The 16,865-nt window shown below is 49.1% G+C and overlaps 1 protein-coding gene across 1 annotated transcript in view; it reads left to right on the top strand.

Annotated features, from left to right (window-relative positions):
• Window positions 1-16,865, top strand: part of LOC138423749 (liprin-alpha-1-like) — a 46,510-nt gene that overhangs the window by 10,465 nt on the left and 19,180 nt on the right. Inside the window, 4 exon segments of the mRNA XM_069560039.1 lie at window positions 10,931-11,032; window positions 11,502-11,666; window positions 13,658-13,861; window positions 15,755-15,901. Coding sequence (XP_069416140.1) covers window positions 11,030-11,032; window positions 11,502-11,666; window positions 13,658-13,861; window positions 15,755-15,901 — 519 coding nt within the window. The 5' untranslated portion in view covers window positions 10,931-11,029.

The raw sequence follows: 16,865 nt of genomic DNA, 5'->3' as shown, positions 1-16,865 counted from the left end.
GGAGTGGAGGTTTAAACCAGTCCAGTCTGTGCTGGGCGAGCCTCCCCCTCCCCTCCCCCACCTCGGATGGCACAGACCTGGTCACTCTTCTGGGCCTTCTTGGCTCTTTAGGAACTTTAAGGTATGACATTTGTTATTTCTTGTCTTTGTCCAGCATTTGGCAGTGGTCCACTGCAAGGGCCCTGACCCTGTCCTCTCCCCAAGCCCCTTGGCCCTTCCCATGCCCACGCCAAGGCTCGAGGCCCCTGCGGTTCTGTGGCCTCCAGACTCCCCACCCGAGGGGCCAGTCCAGACAGAAGCCACCGCTCTGGGGCGTCCTGCTGGCAGAGGGGACCAGCATCTTATGGTTTCTTCCTGCCAGGAGCAGACTGCTGTCAGGCCAGGCACCAGGATTTAAAACATCCTATATGTGTAAGAACGAGGACATCCCACATGTCCACTGAGTCCCACCACCCTTTCCCAATCCTGCCAGATGTTTTTCTTGCAGGGACTCTCTCGCTCACGTAAACAGCGGAGCGTGTTTTCCCAGGGATGTGGCCCAGGCACTGCTTCTTGACCAGCATCGAGAGAAATCTCCATGGACTCGGAGGAATATATTTTGGGTCTTTCTTTGTATGTGGCTGAACAGAGGGCACAGAAATAAACGGGAGCTGTAACAGGAAAGACGGGGTTGGCCGTATGGGGCCATCCATGGTCATTCCCAGTGCCCCATGTGGTCAACCCTGTGCCTGGGAGCCCCAGGCTAGAGGCGTTGCTGCCTCTTGGGTCTCGGTGCCTCAGGGCTTCCTTCGGTAGGGGAAGCAGCTTCCAGCTTCTTTGCAAAGAGTCTGTGCAGGGGTGGTCTTAGCGGCCTCAAGGTCATGGAGAGGTGGCATAGCCCCAGCCTCGAGGTTGGGCGGGGGTGCTGAGAGCACCAAGATCTCCCCCCAACTCTGAAGCAAGTCACGTATGGCGAAGATTTGCAGAGGAGCAATAGATGGTCTCAGAGAGGCTGAGTCAATCGCCAGACACAACACAGCAGCAGACCAGAACTCCGACCCCGGTCGTTTAAAGCACGGCTCCCTCCTGGGCCCATCTGACCTGCCCCTTGAGGGCAGCAGGAAGATCTGGGCTCCCCTGGCCTGAGCGCCCATGCCTGCCTCCCCTTGTCCGTGCTGAGATGTGTCCATTCCCAAACCCATGCGTTATTTCCCCCGTCCCTGGGCCATCATGTCAGGCTCCAGGCTCCCTGAGAGTGAGCCCCACGCCCACCAGCACACCTTGGAGCCCTGCTCATCTGTTCCCTGTGCCCGAGTGTCCTGATCCTATCTGTCTTCTTGAGGCAGCCTTAGGACTGAAGTCCTAGAGCCCTGCTTCTTCGAAGCTCCCTGCACCAAGCCCAGGGAGGCTCTGCCCGGTGGCTTTATGACCAGTATGGTGGGCTGAGTAGTCGCCCCGAAAGCCATCCATCCTTCCACAGCCTGCAAAGGTGACCTTATTCCTATGAAAGGTCTCAGCAGATGGAAATAAGTTACTGACCTCTGCACCAGATCACCCGGGACACATGTGGACCCTAAATCCAATGGCAGGTGTGCTTGGAAGAGAAGAGGGAGTGATCTGAAGCAAGAGCCACCCAGGGGAGAAGGTTTGTGCAGATGGACACAGAGGTCGGGGTGATGTGGCCACAAGCCCAGGGAGGCCTGGGGTCCCCCAAGAGCTGGACCAGGCCAGAGGGACCCTCCACTGGAGCCTCTGGAGGGAGCTGAGCCCTGCCCACACCTTGATCACAGGCTTCTGACTCCAGAACTGGGGGCAAATGAGTTTGTGTTAAAGCTGTCCAGTCTGTGGCCAGTGGCTGCCGCCACCCCTGGACACTGAGAGTGAACTTGCCGGCTCCAAGGTGAGAAAAGTGGCAGGACCGGCCCCTGCCCCACACACACAGACACACAACCTTGTCATGAGGTTGAATGAGTTAATACGCACAGATGCCTGAATCAGGGACTGACACTTGGACCTCAGCCCCCTTCACCTCTTCCTCCCCGTCGTCATCACTGTCATTGTTCGGGGCCCTCATCCATTCATTCAGTGGACCCACAGTGCTCCTGCATGGCCCTGATGTGGGCAGCGAGGCCAACGAGCTGGGAGGCTCCGCACAGGACTCACCCTGCCTGCTGGGGACACATGGACAAGGGCTGTGCAGTGACACGGAGGCCCCGGGAGAGGCTGGATCCTCTGGTCGTGGGAGTCACGGTGGCCTCAGCATCAGAAGTGTAGGGGTGAGCCGGGTTCATCCACGGGGGTGCAGCCCTTCATTCAAAGTGGGGGAAGAATGCCATGTGTCACCCTGTGTCCGGGAGGCTCCCCTTGCCCTGGTGGGGTGCGGGCACAGCCTTGGATGACCAGGAGTCTGCATCTCAGGAGGGGCCGAGGCTGGCGCTAAGTGAATCTTCAGTGAGGTTTTTTCCTTAAAAACCATCCTAAGTGACTTTGGCTCCATTGCTTTTTGCCAGAAACCCAGAATGATCCCAAGATCTTTGTACACTCCAAGGGTGGTGACTGGGTGTGGAGCCCAGCACAGACCCGAGTCAGTCCTGCCCTGAGGCCCACACCATTCCCCTTCCATGGCCTGGCTTTCTTCTGCCAGGACCTTCAGAATGGTGGAAAGGCAAGTGTGGCCTCAAGCTGGGGGCCCCAGCGTGGGCTCCTAGCTCCTGGGGGTCCCCCTGGGACATCTGGTGGACCATAGTCCCCACTGCCGTCGAGCAACTCTGTCTCAGGAATGTCGAGTTTCTTTGCTTTTCTGTGTGATGCAGCACCCAGGGGCGATTGGGAAGTCTACTGGTGTTACATGCTCCTGCCTTAATGGGGAAACATTATTGCTGCATTGACGCTGCTCACTCGATGCTGGGAATCTGTTAAACACAAATGGCAAGGGGAACAGAGAAAAACAGAAAAAGAAAAATGGAGAGTTGCCTGGTTGCTTCAGGTCTCACCTGTGATTAAGGGTGTGTACAGCCTGCACATGAACCCGAGTTCCCACACCTGCCAGCTCTAAGGTGCCAGGCCCTGATTTTAGATCCATAGCTTCACTAAGCAGTCATTGACAGAGACAGTTTTTGTGTATTTCAGGTCTCCACTGTGATGACTTGATGCCCACAGACATCATGGAATGATTGCTCAACATACGCATCACCTCACACAGTGAACTCTGTGTGTGTGTGTGTGTGTGTGTGTGTGTATGTATCTTTAATGTTCCTATAATCCATGGGGAAGGCAATGGCAACCCACTCCAGTACTCTTGCCTGGAAACTCCCATGGACGGAGGAGCCTGGTGGGCTGCAGTCCATGGGATGGCTAAGAGTGTGACAGGACTGATCGACTTCCCTTTCACTTTTCACTTTCATGCATTGGAGATGGAAATGGCATCCCACTCCAGTGTTCTTGCCTGAAGAATCCCAGGGACAGGGGAGCCTGGAGGGCTGCTGTCTGTGGGGACACACAGAGTCGGACACGACTGAAGTGACTTAGCAGCAGTAGCAGTATGCTAGTCTTAGAAAACAAGGTGGAGAGTGTTCCTTGTTTACCCTGAGAGTTCCTGTGAGATTGCTGTTTTCTTCCCTAGATTTTTGGAAGAATTGATTGACAAAACCAGTTGGTTTCATTGTGGGGAGGCTTTTAATTTCAGATTTAGTTTTTTTCATGCAAATAACATTTTCTGATTTTGTATGTCTTCTTGGGTATATTTAGGTAAGGCATTTCCCCTTTGCTAGGCCCGTAGACTCTCCTATTAGTAAGTGAACTGTGGTTCATACTATCTTTCTTTTCTGTAAGATGTGTTTTCCCCCCTTTTAAAGATCCTTGATACTGGTGATTTGTGCTCTGTCTCTTTCTCTAACCAGTCTCCCTAGGGGTTTATCAGGTTTATCGGTCCTTTCAAAGAGCCAACGTCTGGCTTGTTTAAACAATTCCCTGTTTGCCCTGTGTTCCCTCATTTCCTGCCCCTTTTCTCCCATCCACCTTGTGCTCCACTCGCTGTGCTTTCTGTCTGGTTTCTTGGGTGGAGGCTCAACTGATTTTGGCCTTCCTTCTTTTCCAGTATATGTGTTTAAGGCTTTAGGTTACCATCTAAACACAGTTGGCTGGGTCCCACAAGTTTGAATAAGCCAAATTTTCATTATCTTTTATGTGAAAGTATTTTCTAATTTACATTGTGCTTTTTAAAATTATTATTCATGAAATTCTACAAGAAGTATGTGATTTATCTTCCCAGTGTTTGGGGAGGTTTTTCTGGTGACCCTTTTTTGATCTCTGTGAATTCCATGAAGAGCCCCATTTCGGTCTTTTGGGGCTACTGTTATAAATACCGTAGACCAGCAGATAAACAAGAGAAAGTTGTTTCTTACAGTACTGGAGCCTGGGAAGTCCCAAGATCACCAGCAGGTGCCACGTCTGGTGAGGCCTGTTTCCTGGTTCCTAGACTGCCTGCTTCTTCTCCCTCTCCTGGCAGCATGGCAGCCCATTCCCTCCTGACCTGAGCCCTCCCAGAGTCCCTGCCTCCTGGTATCATCACCACGTGCACGGTGAATTTGAGGGCACATAAGCCATCAGCCCATTGCAATCCGTAAGTATACCCTGCATTATCTCAGTCCTCTGAAATAATTTGAGCGTTCCTAAGAACCCAATATATATTCATTTTGTTATATGTTCCTTGGGCTCTTGAAAATAATATCTGTCAGTGGGAATGCAGTGTTCTGTGCGTATCAGTTAGATCAGATTTGTCAATCATAATTCAGGTTTCAGTAGCCACGTTGAGTAAAGCAGAAGTAGGTGAAGTTACCCGTAATATATTTTATTTTAACATTCCCAAAATATTGTCATTTCAGTGTGTAATCAACCTGATAAAACCTCATGCAATATTTTACGTTCCTTTTCTCATGCTAAGTCTTTAAAATCCAGTGTGTGTTTCAGGCTTGCAGCACATCTCATTGTAGAGCCAGCCGCATTTCAGGTACTTCGTGGCTGCAGGTGACGACGTCCCAGGGAGCCCAGTTCCCCGAGAGATGTGTCTTTAACGTCTCCCACTGCAATTATGAACTTGGCTGTGACTGCTTTTCTATTTCTGTCAGTTTGTATGTATTGATGTTTTGAGGTTATGTTATTACGGACATTCAGATTTAGAATCCTCATCGTGGTGGCAGACTGAACTTGTGTGAGCATGAGATGGTCCTCTTTATCGCTAGTGATGCTTCTTACCTTAGACTCTCTCTGACAGTGATGTTGCCGCGTCAGGTTTCTGTCCTTGTTCGCCTGGGCATCTTTTACTCTCCCCTGTCTGTGGTCTTCCATCTTAACATGTGCCTCTGGGAACAGTGTGTGGCTCTAATCTTAATCAGGGTGACGCTTTCATCTTTTAATGAGGACATTTGCTCTGTTTATAACTTTGATGTTTCCGTCTGTAGATACCGTGTTGCTGTGTGTTTTCTGTTTGTCCCACCTGTTCCGTGTTCTTTTCTCTTGCCTGCTTTTAGAAGGATGAGGTGTTTCTCTAGTTCTGTGCTCCTCTGCCAGGTTGGTGGGTGCACATTAGCAGACACAGCCTGTGTTTTACATTGAAGTCTAACTTAGTACTTTTACTGCCTCCCTGACATGACTGTTTCCTCCTTGTCACTGTTATCCTTTAAAATTTTAGAAATATTTTGGGTGTTATCATCATTGTAGCGTTAATATTTACCCTGACAGTTACTTCATTGTTGGTGTTTACTTGTTTTTTATACTTCAGTCAGAGACGACTTTTCTTTCTTCCAAAGCACTGCCTTAATATTTTTTTAGTTCATGTCCGTGGGTGATGAATTGTCTCATTTCCATTTGCCCTACAAGTCTTTATTTTGCTTGCACTTTCGAAGAGTGTTTTTGTTGGGTATCGAATTCCAGGTTGGTGGTTATTTGTTTTTCAGCATTTTACAGATGCCAGTCCATTATCTTCTGACTTCCTTTTTCTTGAAAAGTCAGCTCTCAGTGTTGCTGTGCCATTAAAAGCCACACCTTTTTTCCTCTGAGAGCTTGAACATTTTCTTCTTGCCTTAGGCACCTGCAGAGCTGCTGAAACCAATGTGTGGTTTTCATCTTTGAGTCAATGCTCTGATTCTTGAACCAACTCTTGCCACTGTCCCTGTCAGTCAGTTCAGTTGCTCAGTGTCTGACCCACTGCGACCCCATGGACTGCAGCCCGCCAGGCTTCTCTGTCCATCACCGATTCCCGGAGCTTGCTCAAACTCATGTCCATCGAGTCGGTGATGCCATCCAAGCATCTCATCCTCTGTCTTCCCCTTCTCCTCCTGCCTTCAGTCTTCCCCAGCATCAGGTTCTTTTCCAAAGAGGCAGTTCTTCGCGTCAGGTGGCCAAAGTATTGGAGCTTCAGCATCAGTCTTTCCAATGAATATTCAGGACTGATTTGCTTTAGGATTGACTGGTTGGATCTCCTTGCAGTCCACGGGGCTCTCAAGAGTCTTTTCCAACACCACAGTTCAGAAGCATCGATTCTTTGGCATTCAGCCTTCTTCATGTGCCAACTCTCACATCCATACATGACTACTGGAAAAACCATAGCTTTGACTGAATGAACCTTTGTCAGCAAAGTAATGTCTCTGCTTTTTAAAGTGCTGTCTAGGTTTGTCATAGCTTTCCTTCCAAGGAGCACGCGTCTCTTCATTTCACCGTCTGCAGTAATTTTGGAGCCCAAGAAAATAAAGACTGTCACTGTTTCCGTTGTTTCCCCATTTATTTGCCATGAAGTGATGGGCCCGGATGCCATGATCTTCATTGTTTGAATGCTGAGTTTTATGCCAGCCTTTTCACTCTCCTCTTTCACTTTCATTAGGAGGCTCTTTCGTTTCAGCCCCTGGAGGCATTTCTTATTCCCCTGACTGTCTTTTCTCCACCATGAGGGGCCCCATTTATAGTTTTTAACAATGTAGTTTAACAACGGGTTCCTTCGATATATTCTATACTTTTTTCCCTCATATATATATTTTTACCCGATCCATTCCTCAGTTCACTGATCCTCTCTTCACCTACATCCAACTTGATGTTAAGCCCAGAGCCTGAGTTCTTAAATTCAGTCACTGTTATTTGAAAGTTCTAGAATCGGTTTTGAGTCTCAGAAAGGTTTCCTTTTGTCAAGTATCTTTTTGAACTGGTGAAGTTTGCATCTGATTCCTCTAGCATACCTCTGATATGCTGATATACATCTGATACCTCTGGATCTGTTTCCGTTCTTTTTCTCTTGGTCTTGTTTGTTGTTACACCCTTATTTGCTTTTTTGGTTGCATGGTGGACATTATCTATGGAAACCCCTAGAGTTTCTGGTGATGCTGTCTTCTCCAGAGGTTCCTCTGATGCAGACCTCTAGTGAGGACAGAGCTGTATGTTCACTCAGGGTCTGCGTTACTTGAGGCTGGGGTGTCTTTGTAAGCTGAGTCTCAGCAGCCTTCACCCATCTTCCCCCGCTGACCCCAGGGAGGAGCCCTCCAGCGTCTCCATCTGGAAGCCTGGGGTGCCTCCCATGGCCCCCTCCCTTCTCGGCCGGTCCTGAAGCCCACCGTCTGTCTCCCAAGCACCACAAAGTGATTGATACTCAGCACTCAGCCGGTTTGGGCAGAGTGCTGGGTATGTTTTCTGTGCCTCCTTTTTCTTGGGGAGCTTAGTCTCTACCATCTGGACTGACTTGTCAGGCCTGTGGTTGAATTTTTGTCTTCCCAGCCCAAGGAACTGTCCAGAGCTGTTAGCCAGTCCCCTCTGCTTGACTTTTTCCCTGCCTTTTCTTCCCAGAGTCAGCTTTGTTCTGATGCCCCGAGGGAAGGAGCGGCCCTCTCAGTCTCCAGCTCCCTCACTGGGCGCTTTTGTTTGAAATCTTGGATTGTGGCTGCCTAAGGACCTCTTTTGAAAAGTATGTAGCTTCTCTAGCTCTTGGTAGGCTGACCCACAAGCTGCTTGCATCTGTAACTGGAAGTGGGGAAGCCCCGGGTGTCTTCTCTCATCTGAAGCCACATGTAAAATTCCCAGTAATTATATTGATCATCTTTGGTACTGGGGTAAACAAGAACCGGGAGCCCTTGCTTATTACCCACGGTTGTGTTTCTGATCAGAATCCCCCGCTTGCCTGGGCTGTTTCAATGCCACTTGAACTTGGGAAGAAGGTGGGCAAGCGGCCCATGCGGCCTGGGGACAGAGGAGCCAGTCTGCCCTCTTCCCTTGCCCCTGCCGGCCCAGGGCAGGCCTTGTGATGACAGGCGGCTGGTAGTGGAGGAGAAGGCTGAGGAGGAAGGGGTTGCGTGAACTGTATTCTGTGATGCGGTCACGTGCAGGTTTTCTTTTTCAGTGTGAAAAGATGACTGATTTGACTCTTTCTCCAGTTTCCCTTTAAGGTTGAAAATGAAGATTTTATTCTTAAAGTTGAGCACAGTGATTTGACAGTCTTTTTGTAAACAATAGTTGAGGTTTTTCAAAAGACATCTCAGAGAACTCCAGCAGATAAAGCGAAAAAAAGAGAACGTGCTCAGGGTGAACTGCGGGCGGGACCCCAAACTGTACTGTGTCTCTCCCAGAGTCTGTAACTGCTGAAATGGGTGGATATAGGGCCTCAAGCACCCGGGGGACCGAGGTCCTCAAGTGACAGCAGAGGCCCCGGCTGAACCAGGAGCAGTATGGCCTGTGCCCTGGCGAGGGGGGAGCCGCAAGGCTGGGAGTGGGGCCAGGAGAGGGGGTGGGAGACTCGGGCGTGGAGGGAGGGGCAGCACCTGGCGGGTCTGGGAGGCGCTGGCTGTCGCGGCTCAAGGCAGGGACACCCCTGAACCTCCACCGTACAGCCCCCACGGGGCAGAGTTGTCTGGCAACCCAGAGTCAAAGTGAAGAGGGCGAGTTCGCAGCAGATTGACGGAAGCCCTGTACCCACTGTGAATTCATTTTAAGTGCCTGGAGCGAGGTTGGTCAAGACCTTGCTGAGCTCGAGTGAGGGAGTCAGTCAGGGAGGACGGAGTTCAGGGTGAGTGAGGGGCAGCTAGTGCGGTGAGTCCTTGTCACCCGGGTGGGTTCTGGGGACACCCTTGAGTTCAGTGGTGCCCTTTCAGTAGCCTCACTGGAGGCTTGTTTGGGGGCTAGAGGAGGCAGAAGCCCACTTAGAAGACGTGCTCATTCCCTGTGGTGGTGGTTTCTGAAGCAGTTTCTACTATTTGGTTCGACTGTGAACCAGTATCCTTGCAGGGTCAAGTCTGATGGTGGGCCTGAGCTGTGGGCACAGCCTTCCTTCTCCTGCACCCCACACTCATCTGTCGTCTTTTTGGCAGCCCCTCCCCCCTCTCTGCACCCTTGATGGTGGGCCTGAGCCCAGCCCCCCTGTTACCACGGAGCCCCTTGTGACTGAGTGGGTTCCAGGTGCCAGGCTCCCGGGAGACGTGCTGGAGGCAGAGCCTTCGTGCCATTTCTTCTAGAGACAGCAGTGCTGATGGTCGTGGTGTGAGAGTGGTGGTCCTAGTGTGAGAGCAGTGTGTCTGAGAGTGGTGTGTGAGAGCGTCGTGTGAGAGTAGTGTGTGAGAGTGGTGTGTGAGAGTGGTGTGTGTGAGAGCGGTGGTCGTAGTGTGAATAGTTGTGGTCGTAGTGTGAGATCGGTGGTGATAGCTCGGGTGCTGAGGTATCTAACAGTGAAACAGCAGTTGCCCCTGAGTGGGGGGCTGCCCCCATCCGCGAGGATGGGTCGCAGGAGGGCCCGCCTATGGGCACTTTTCCAGTGCTGCATCCCCAAGGCAAAGGCCAAGACAAGGAAGAACTTGGCCTCGGCCCAAGTCCTGGAAGCAGAGCGGCCTGAGGTGAGAGCAGCCGGGGGCTGGGCCCGTCGGATTGGCCTTCACCCGGCAAAGCGTTGGAGTTGTGTTTCATTTTGTTAGCATGGTTGTGGGCCCTGCCGGCCAGGGCGTTTTGGCCTTCTGGGCAAGATGGACCCCAGCAGGTTGACCTTGTAAGTGGTTGTGCAGGGGCTGAGTGGAGGACGGGCGGGGGCCCCACAAGAAGGGAAACACTGTCTGGAGGAGTCACTGGGGCATGTGGATTGAGCTCTAGAGTCAGTCCTTGAAGCAGAAAGGCTAAGCCCCTTAGCCTCTCCCATCTTACAAAGCACAGAACGGTGTGTCCAGTATCTTAATGACGGGTACCTACTGCTTATGTGTATAACATACACCCTCATAGCTTCACATGTCTACTACATGCCTCTTAACAAGTGTTGGGCAGCGTTCTAGGTGCTGAATACTCAGTATGTAGTAGGGGATATGTAGCCTGGGATATTTTTATTTGTGTAAAGAAAACTAGAAGAATGAAAGACTCCATGTGGTTCACTTTGAGCAAGTTCACCACGTGGATGGCACCGCGTGCATGAAAATTGTGATAAAATGCATAAAACATGAATTTAACATTTTCTCCAGTTTACTGAAAGACTGGGTGACTTCAATAGAGTCAGGCTAACAGATGGCCTTTGTGTGCCATCAGCCTTTTTCCTAGAGGAACACTCCAAAGCCTGATAGCCTTGTAGATGTTACCTTTCTTCCTCACTCTTCCCAGCAGTTCTAGGTTATTTGTCTGTGTGTCGTTTAAGAATCTCTTTATCCACTTTGTTGTTAGGTTCATGTTTAGGGAAGTTTTTCAGACTTCCCTGGGTCTTGAGAAGGCAGGCTTGGATTCCGGGTTCTCCCCTGCCGCGTGCCTGCCAGGTCGAGGTGGAGGCTGAAGGCCGGTCTGAGTTGTGGTGGTCTGTGTGGTCTTGGGGTCAGTGGACCCCCTCTTCTCTGGAGGGGCAGGGAGACCCTTTGCGTGGAGCCTGGAGAGACTTGACAGGGTCAGTCTTCAGAGTCTCGCTCTTTTAATTTGTGTTTGCATTTAGTTACTTACTCATTTCACTGTTTTCTAGGAGTTGGCAACATCTACGGAAGAACTCAATATATGCCGGGAACAGCTTCTTGCAAGAGAAGAAGAAATAGCTCTGCTGAACACAGAGCGGAATAACATTATGGTCAGTAGGGGAATTCTCACGTGTTGACATTTGCCCCGCTGGGGTCACCGCTGGGCTCCTTGTTGCTGTCTTTAAACTCTATCTGGTTTTCAAGTCATTTTTCACATCTTCCCACTGAGCAGACCAGGGTGGATCAGTTTGGAGTTCTCATACTTTGCTTCAAATTTATGATGAGAGCTACTATAATTTTAGTACATTTGACGGGGGAGTTCTCTTAACCTACAATTTGTCCATGCTAAGTTTGTATGGGGTCTTAGTTCCCTGACCAGGGATTAAAACCCATGACCCCTGCAGAAGTGTGGAGTCTTAACTTCTGGGCCACTGGGGAAGTCCACTCTAACTTTAGACTGAACTGGCGGGATTCCGACTTGCCTTAGCATGTTTCCGGCTGTAGCATGAGGCTGAGAGGGGTTATCGGCCGTGAATTCAAGCATGAGGTTGACAGTGCTCCTTTGGCCCTGCCCTGCAGCTGCTGATGGAGCACCTGGAGTGGCGGGTTTCCCAGTATATACCATCCCTCCAGACGACGGCGGGCAAGTGGCAGGCGCAGTCCCCAGACGGCATGACCAACGAGCTGGAGGTGCTCAAATTGCTGAAGTCACTCTTTGAGCACCACAAGGCCCTGGACAAGAAGGTACCAGCCACCCGGCCATCCTGGATTTGTACACTTGCAGCCTTGTTAGGTGGATGATGCATGTATTTATGTAACTAGTTGACTTTTGAGCTTCTTGAATTCTTGTAAATACTTTTTTTCTGTAAGAAGTCAGAGTTTTATATGGTTAAAAAGTGTTGCCTGCATACATGCTCAGTCATGTCCGAGTCTTTGTGACCCTGTGGACTGTAGCCCACCATGCTCCTCTTTTCCTGGGACTTCCCAGGCAAGAATACTGGAGTGGGTGGCCATCATCTACTCCAGGGGATCTTCCCGACCCAAGGATCCAACCTGCCCTCTTGCATTGGCAGGTGGATTCTTTACCACTGGTCCACCTGGGAAGCTGCCAGTTAAAAAGTATTAGTTGGTATAAATGTCTCAAGATTTATTGTATTCTGTATATCAATTTGCAATTAAAAACTAAGTCATAGAATTATTTTAGGATAGGATAACATTTTTTTTCCTCTCAAACTTAGAATTTAAAGCTGTTAATAAGCAGATTTTTTTGATGTTAAGATCAATGAGATACATTAAATGTATTCCATTATAGTAGCCACGTATTAGAGTGACTATACAATGGCAACCCACTCCAGTACTCCTGCCTGGAAAATCCCATGGGTGGAGGAGCCTGGTAGGCTGCCATCTGTGGGGTCGCGAAGAGTCGGACGCTGCTGAGCGACTTCACTTTCACTTTTCCCTTTCATGCACTGGAGAAGGAAATGGCAACCCACTCCAGTGTTCTTGCCTGGAGAATCCCAGGGACAGGGAAGCCTGGTGGGCTGCCATCTATGGGGTCCCACAGAGTCGGACACAACTGGAGCGACTTAGCAGCAGCAGCAGCAGCTTACACTAAGAAGTGCACTCACGTATATACACACATCAACACAAGAGGAGCACTTGAAAGGTGTAGTTTGTTAGAAGAATTAGGTGCCACGCATAACAAGGTAAGTTGGATCATTCATCGTGTAATTTCAGTTAGTTCAGTTCAGTTCAGTTCAGTCACTCAGTCGTGTCCGACTCTTCCCAACCCCATGAATCGCAGCACCCCAGGCCTCCCTGTGCATCACCATCTCCCGGAGTTCACTCAAAGTCATGTCCATCACGTTGGTGATGCCATCCAGCCATCTCATCCTCGGTCGTCCCCTTCTCCTCCTGCCCCCAATCCCTCCCAGCATCAGTCTTTTCCAGTGAGTCAACTCTTCTCATGAGGTGGCCAGAGTACTGGAGTTTCAGCTTTAGCATCATTCCTTCCAAAGAAATCCCAGGGCTGATCTCCTTCAGAATAGACTGGTTGGATCTCCTCGCAGTCCAAGGGTTTGTCATTTGTATCCTTTCATTTTAAGAAAGGATGAAGGCTGTAGTGGTGGACATCAGATGTTCTTTATCTTTCTGATTGAGGACCAGCCCACCTGGGTTATTTTAATGACTAGTAAACTAGACATGTGGCTCAGAGCTGCAGAATCTCTTAAGCACCCCTTTGTCCAGTAGGAGACAAATTCTGACTCCAATCACCTGGTTCTATTCGGGATGGATAGCATCACCATGTATTTTCTTTTTATGCTGTATTTTCAGTTTTGAGTTGAGTTTTTCCAAATGGAGTTTTGCTGTCTTTACTTATTTCTTTATTTTGATTCAATTCTTTGGTTTTCGCTGATGATTCTTAAAGAGAAGAATAACCTGAAAAAGATACTAATGGACAGGGTGCTTGATGTAAATCATAAGCAAGAAAACATGCCAAGCGCCAATGGAAAGGCATGTCCTCAGTCTCACTCTCTGTCTGGTTCTCGTCTTACTATCCAGTCTGTGCAGGGCTGTTGAGACCTTTCACCAATGCATCATGTAGGTCTGAGTGGCCGTGAGGGTCATGTGAGCTCCAGAGCTCAGAAGGCAGTTTTGACTTCACCGATTTCCCGGAAGTGCTGCGTTCCCTCCCTCCCAAAACAAGGCTGTCTAAGGTTTCCTTTCCCCCTTAGAGAACCCGCGACGAAGACCTGGCTCAGGTGATCGAGCTCCAGGATATCATCGAGAAGAAGTCACGGGAGCAGAGAGAGATGAGGGACCGCCTGGCAGCCCTCTCTGCCCACGTAACAGAGCTGGAGAAGGACCTGGACACGGCCAGGAAGGACCTCCTCACGTCCAAGGAAGCAAACGTGAAATTACAGCAGGACGTCCGTGAAGTGAGTGACAGTGGACGTGTCTGTTGTCCTGAGGTGGAATGTGGGTCCCTTGTTCTCCCCGTGATCTCAGCCTTGGCATGGCTGCGTGAGCAAGAGCAGAGCACTGGCGAGACCGCCACTGGCTGCCTTCCCGCCTCTGCGTCGAGGTCTCTGGGGTAGAAGAGGCCTGGTCCAGGCGGTCCGTTGGCAGTGGACCAACATGAGGGCAGTCCTAGCGCTGTGCTGCACCCTGGGTGTGGACTCCTCATTTCCACAAGTTCTAGGGGGCCTAGTGTGTTCCTTTTTTAAAAATTCATTCATCCACTCATTCATTTATTAGAGTTGATTTACACTGCTGTGTCAATTTCTGCTGTACAGCAATGTGAACCAATATATATACACACACACACACACACAAATATCCCTGTTTTTTAGGTTTCCTACCCGTTAACTTCACCACAGAGCACTGAGTAGAGTTCCCTGTGCTGTTCAGTAGGTCCTTACTCGTTGTTGACTTGATGCATAGTATCAGTAGTGTATATCTGTCAACCCCAGTATCCCAGTTCATCCCCCTACCTGCCTGCTGAATATATTCCCGATGATGCTGAAATTTCCTTCTGATTCACTCAGATGAGTCTGAACATCTGTGGAGCCCTCTCTCCCGAAGAGATGGGAACATGCTGTGTGGGCTCTGCTGAGGCAGCTTGCCTGGCCATCTTCTCTAGTTTTCTGAGGTTCCGCTCCTTGAAAGGATGTGTGACAGTGATACCAGCGGGCAGACAAGTCGAGTGGCGTTTGCTCACCCTCAGATCCTCAGGCCCGTGCTGTGTAACCATGCAGAATCAGGATGTTTCTGGCAGACATGTCTGCGGGTGTCGTGATTTATGAGAAGCTCCCTAACGGTCACTGTGAAAAACAGAAGAGAGCTGGGGGCTCAGGCCTCCTCCTCTAAGCCTCGCCTCTCCTCTCTGCGCAGACAGACAGCGCCCACCTGCCCCACCCCTCCCCCGTGAGACCATCTCAGAGTGCACCCCACTAACATGTGGAACAGCAGGTGTACTTGATTAGTAGCTCGGTGTGAGAACTGAAAACAGAAATACTTGCACATGTTTGTATAACGTGTTCACACTACTCTTTGGCAACAGGAGGAGATTAGGTGGCAGAGATTAATACACACAGAATTCTGGAAAAAGCATTTTTAAGACCTTTCACTTTTAATGTTAGGACAACATCGCTTACTTAGTGAGCACAGAGGGACCTGGCATGGATTTTGAGCCGGCGGACAGGAGTGGCATCGGCAGCAAGCTCTGCTCCTGGTTTGAGCGTTTCCTACATGGGGTGTAACTGCTTGAGAAGAACTAGGCTTGAGAAGGCTGCTCCCAGTTGTGTAACACTTCGACTTCTGTTTCTACTCATTAATATTCTTATTTAATTTTGAGGAAATTGCATGAGATTTTTTCAACTTTTACCTGAGGAAATGAGCCTCAGAGCTGCCTGTAGGATCTGTTGAAGGTCCCTCCCTGTTCTGGGTCAAGCCCACCTGTATAGTGTGGAGACAGAGATCCTCATTTCATGCCAGATACCTTCCCTCCTGGAATTCTTGCAATGACAGAGTAGTTTAGTGTACTTTTTGTTTGCTGGTTGGGTTTATGATGTAGAAAAGAAGCTTGGTAAATCGAGTGGCCAGACAGACGTTAAGACAGATGGGTGCCATCACGGCAAATGCGACATTTGAGGTAGGCGCGTTTTTGCTCACATCTCAGAAAACTGCCATGTCTAGGACTTTAATTTTGAGGACGCTAATTTTATGTTTGATTTGAAACTTAGGATTTAGTCCCGCTTTTTTACTCTTAATTGTATCTGAGTATTCTATGATAATGACTTACCTTTTCTCCTCTGCAATGCCTGGTGTAGGCTATGGCCCAGAAGGAGGACATGGAGAAGAGAATCACTACACTTGAGAAACGCTACCTCGCTGCACAGCGCAAAGCCATCTCTGTGCACAACCTCCCTGATAAACTTGAAAATGAAATCGCAAATAAGGATTCTATGCATCGACAGGTAATGGCTTTTCCTGAACTGAGTCTGACTTCTGTAGTAGTGAATACTAAGGAAGGAAGGTAAAGACCTTTTCATGTGACTCCCATGTTGGAAATCAAGTCCCAGTGTAAAGTTCTTATGACCCTAAAACACTGCGTTCAAAAGTGTGGATGTACATCATGATAAATCAGCTGTACTGAAAGGAAATACATTTTTTAAAAATTGAGGGTGACTGCAACTTCGAGGTTTGAATTATTTGGGATTTGGGTTGACCATTTTGTGGAATTCCACTCCTGACTCTTGTTTTACTTGACTTGAATCTGTTGGCTTGTTAGCATTTTTACTGAAAGAGCAGAGAGCAGCAGGGCACTTCACAGCAGCTGGCTGCCTGTTGGGAACTGGGGTCAGAGTGACAAAAGGCAGGGTTAGAGCTCCAGTCTGATTAGGGTTTGTACTTCCTGTGGTTTGGTGAGCTTTACTTGCTCCTGTTCCTGTGTGGTCTCACAGAATCAGGACTTAATCAGGAAAACCAAATCTGGCTTCTCCAAAACAAAGTGAGTCAGTCTGGTGTGTGACAAAGTGTATCATTGGCCCCACTACAAAAGTAAAATACTAGAAAGCCATTGAAATGTATGATGTGGAATGCTAGTTAAAAGCATTACGATATACAAAATAATGGCTGTAAAAGGCAGATCAGAAAGTACTACGTACCATATGCTGTTGTTTTCTGAGGGTTTTAAAGCACATCTTATTGTTTATGTATGTACATAGAGTAATACACACACAGAAAAAATAAGAAAGCTGCTTAGAAATAAATGCTAACCTCTCAGGAACCCGAGTGTATAGATCATTTCATTTTTTTTCTTTTTCACAAAAGAATCTGTCTAAATGTTCTACACTGAAAGTTTTCCTAGTAAGAAGATCTGTTAAAAGAATAATCATGCATTTACAAATATTAGTTGACTGGCATTTCCCCAGGCACACT

Source organism: Ovis canadensis, chromosome 18 (assembly GCF_042477335.2).
Source record: "Ovis canadensis isolate MfBH-ARS-UI-01 breed Bighorn chromosome 18, ARS-UI_OviCan_v2, whole genome shotgun sequence".
Lineage (NCBI taxonomy): Eukaryota > Metazoa > Chordata > Mammalia > Artiodactyla > Bovidae > Ovis > Ovis canadensis.
This window is presented reverse-complemented; position numbering and strand designations above follow the sequence as displayed.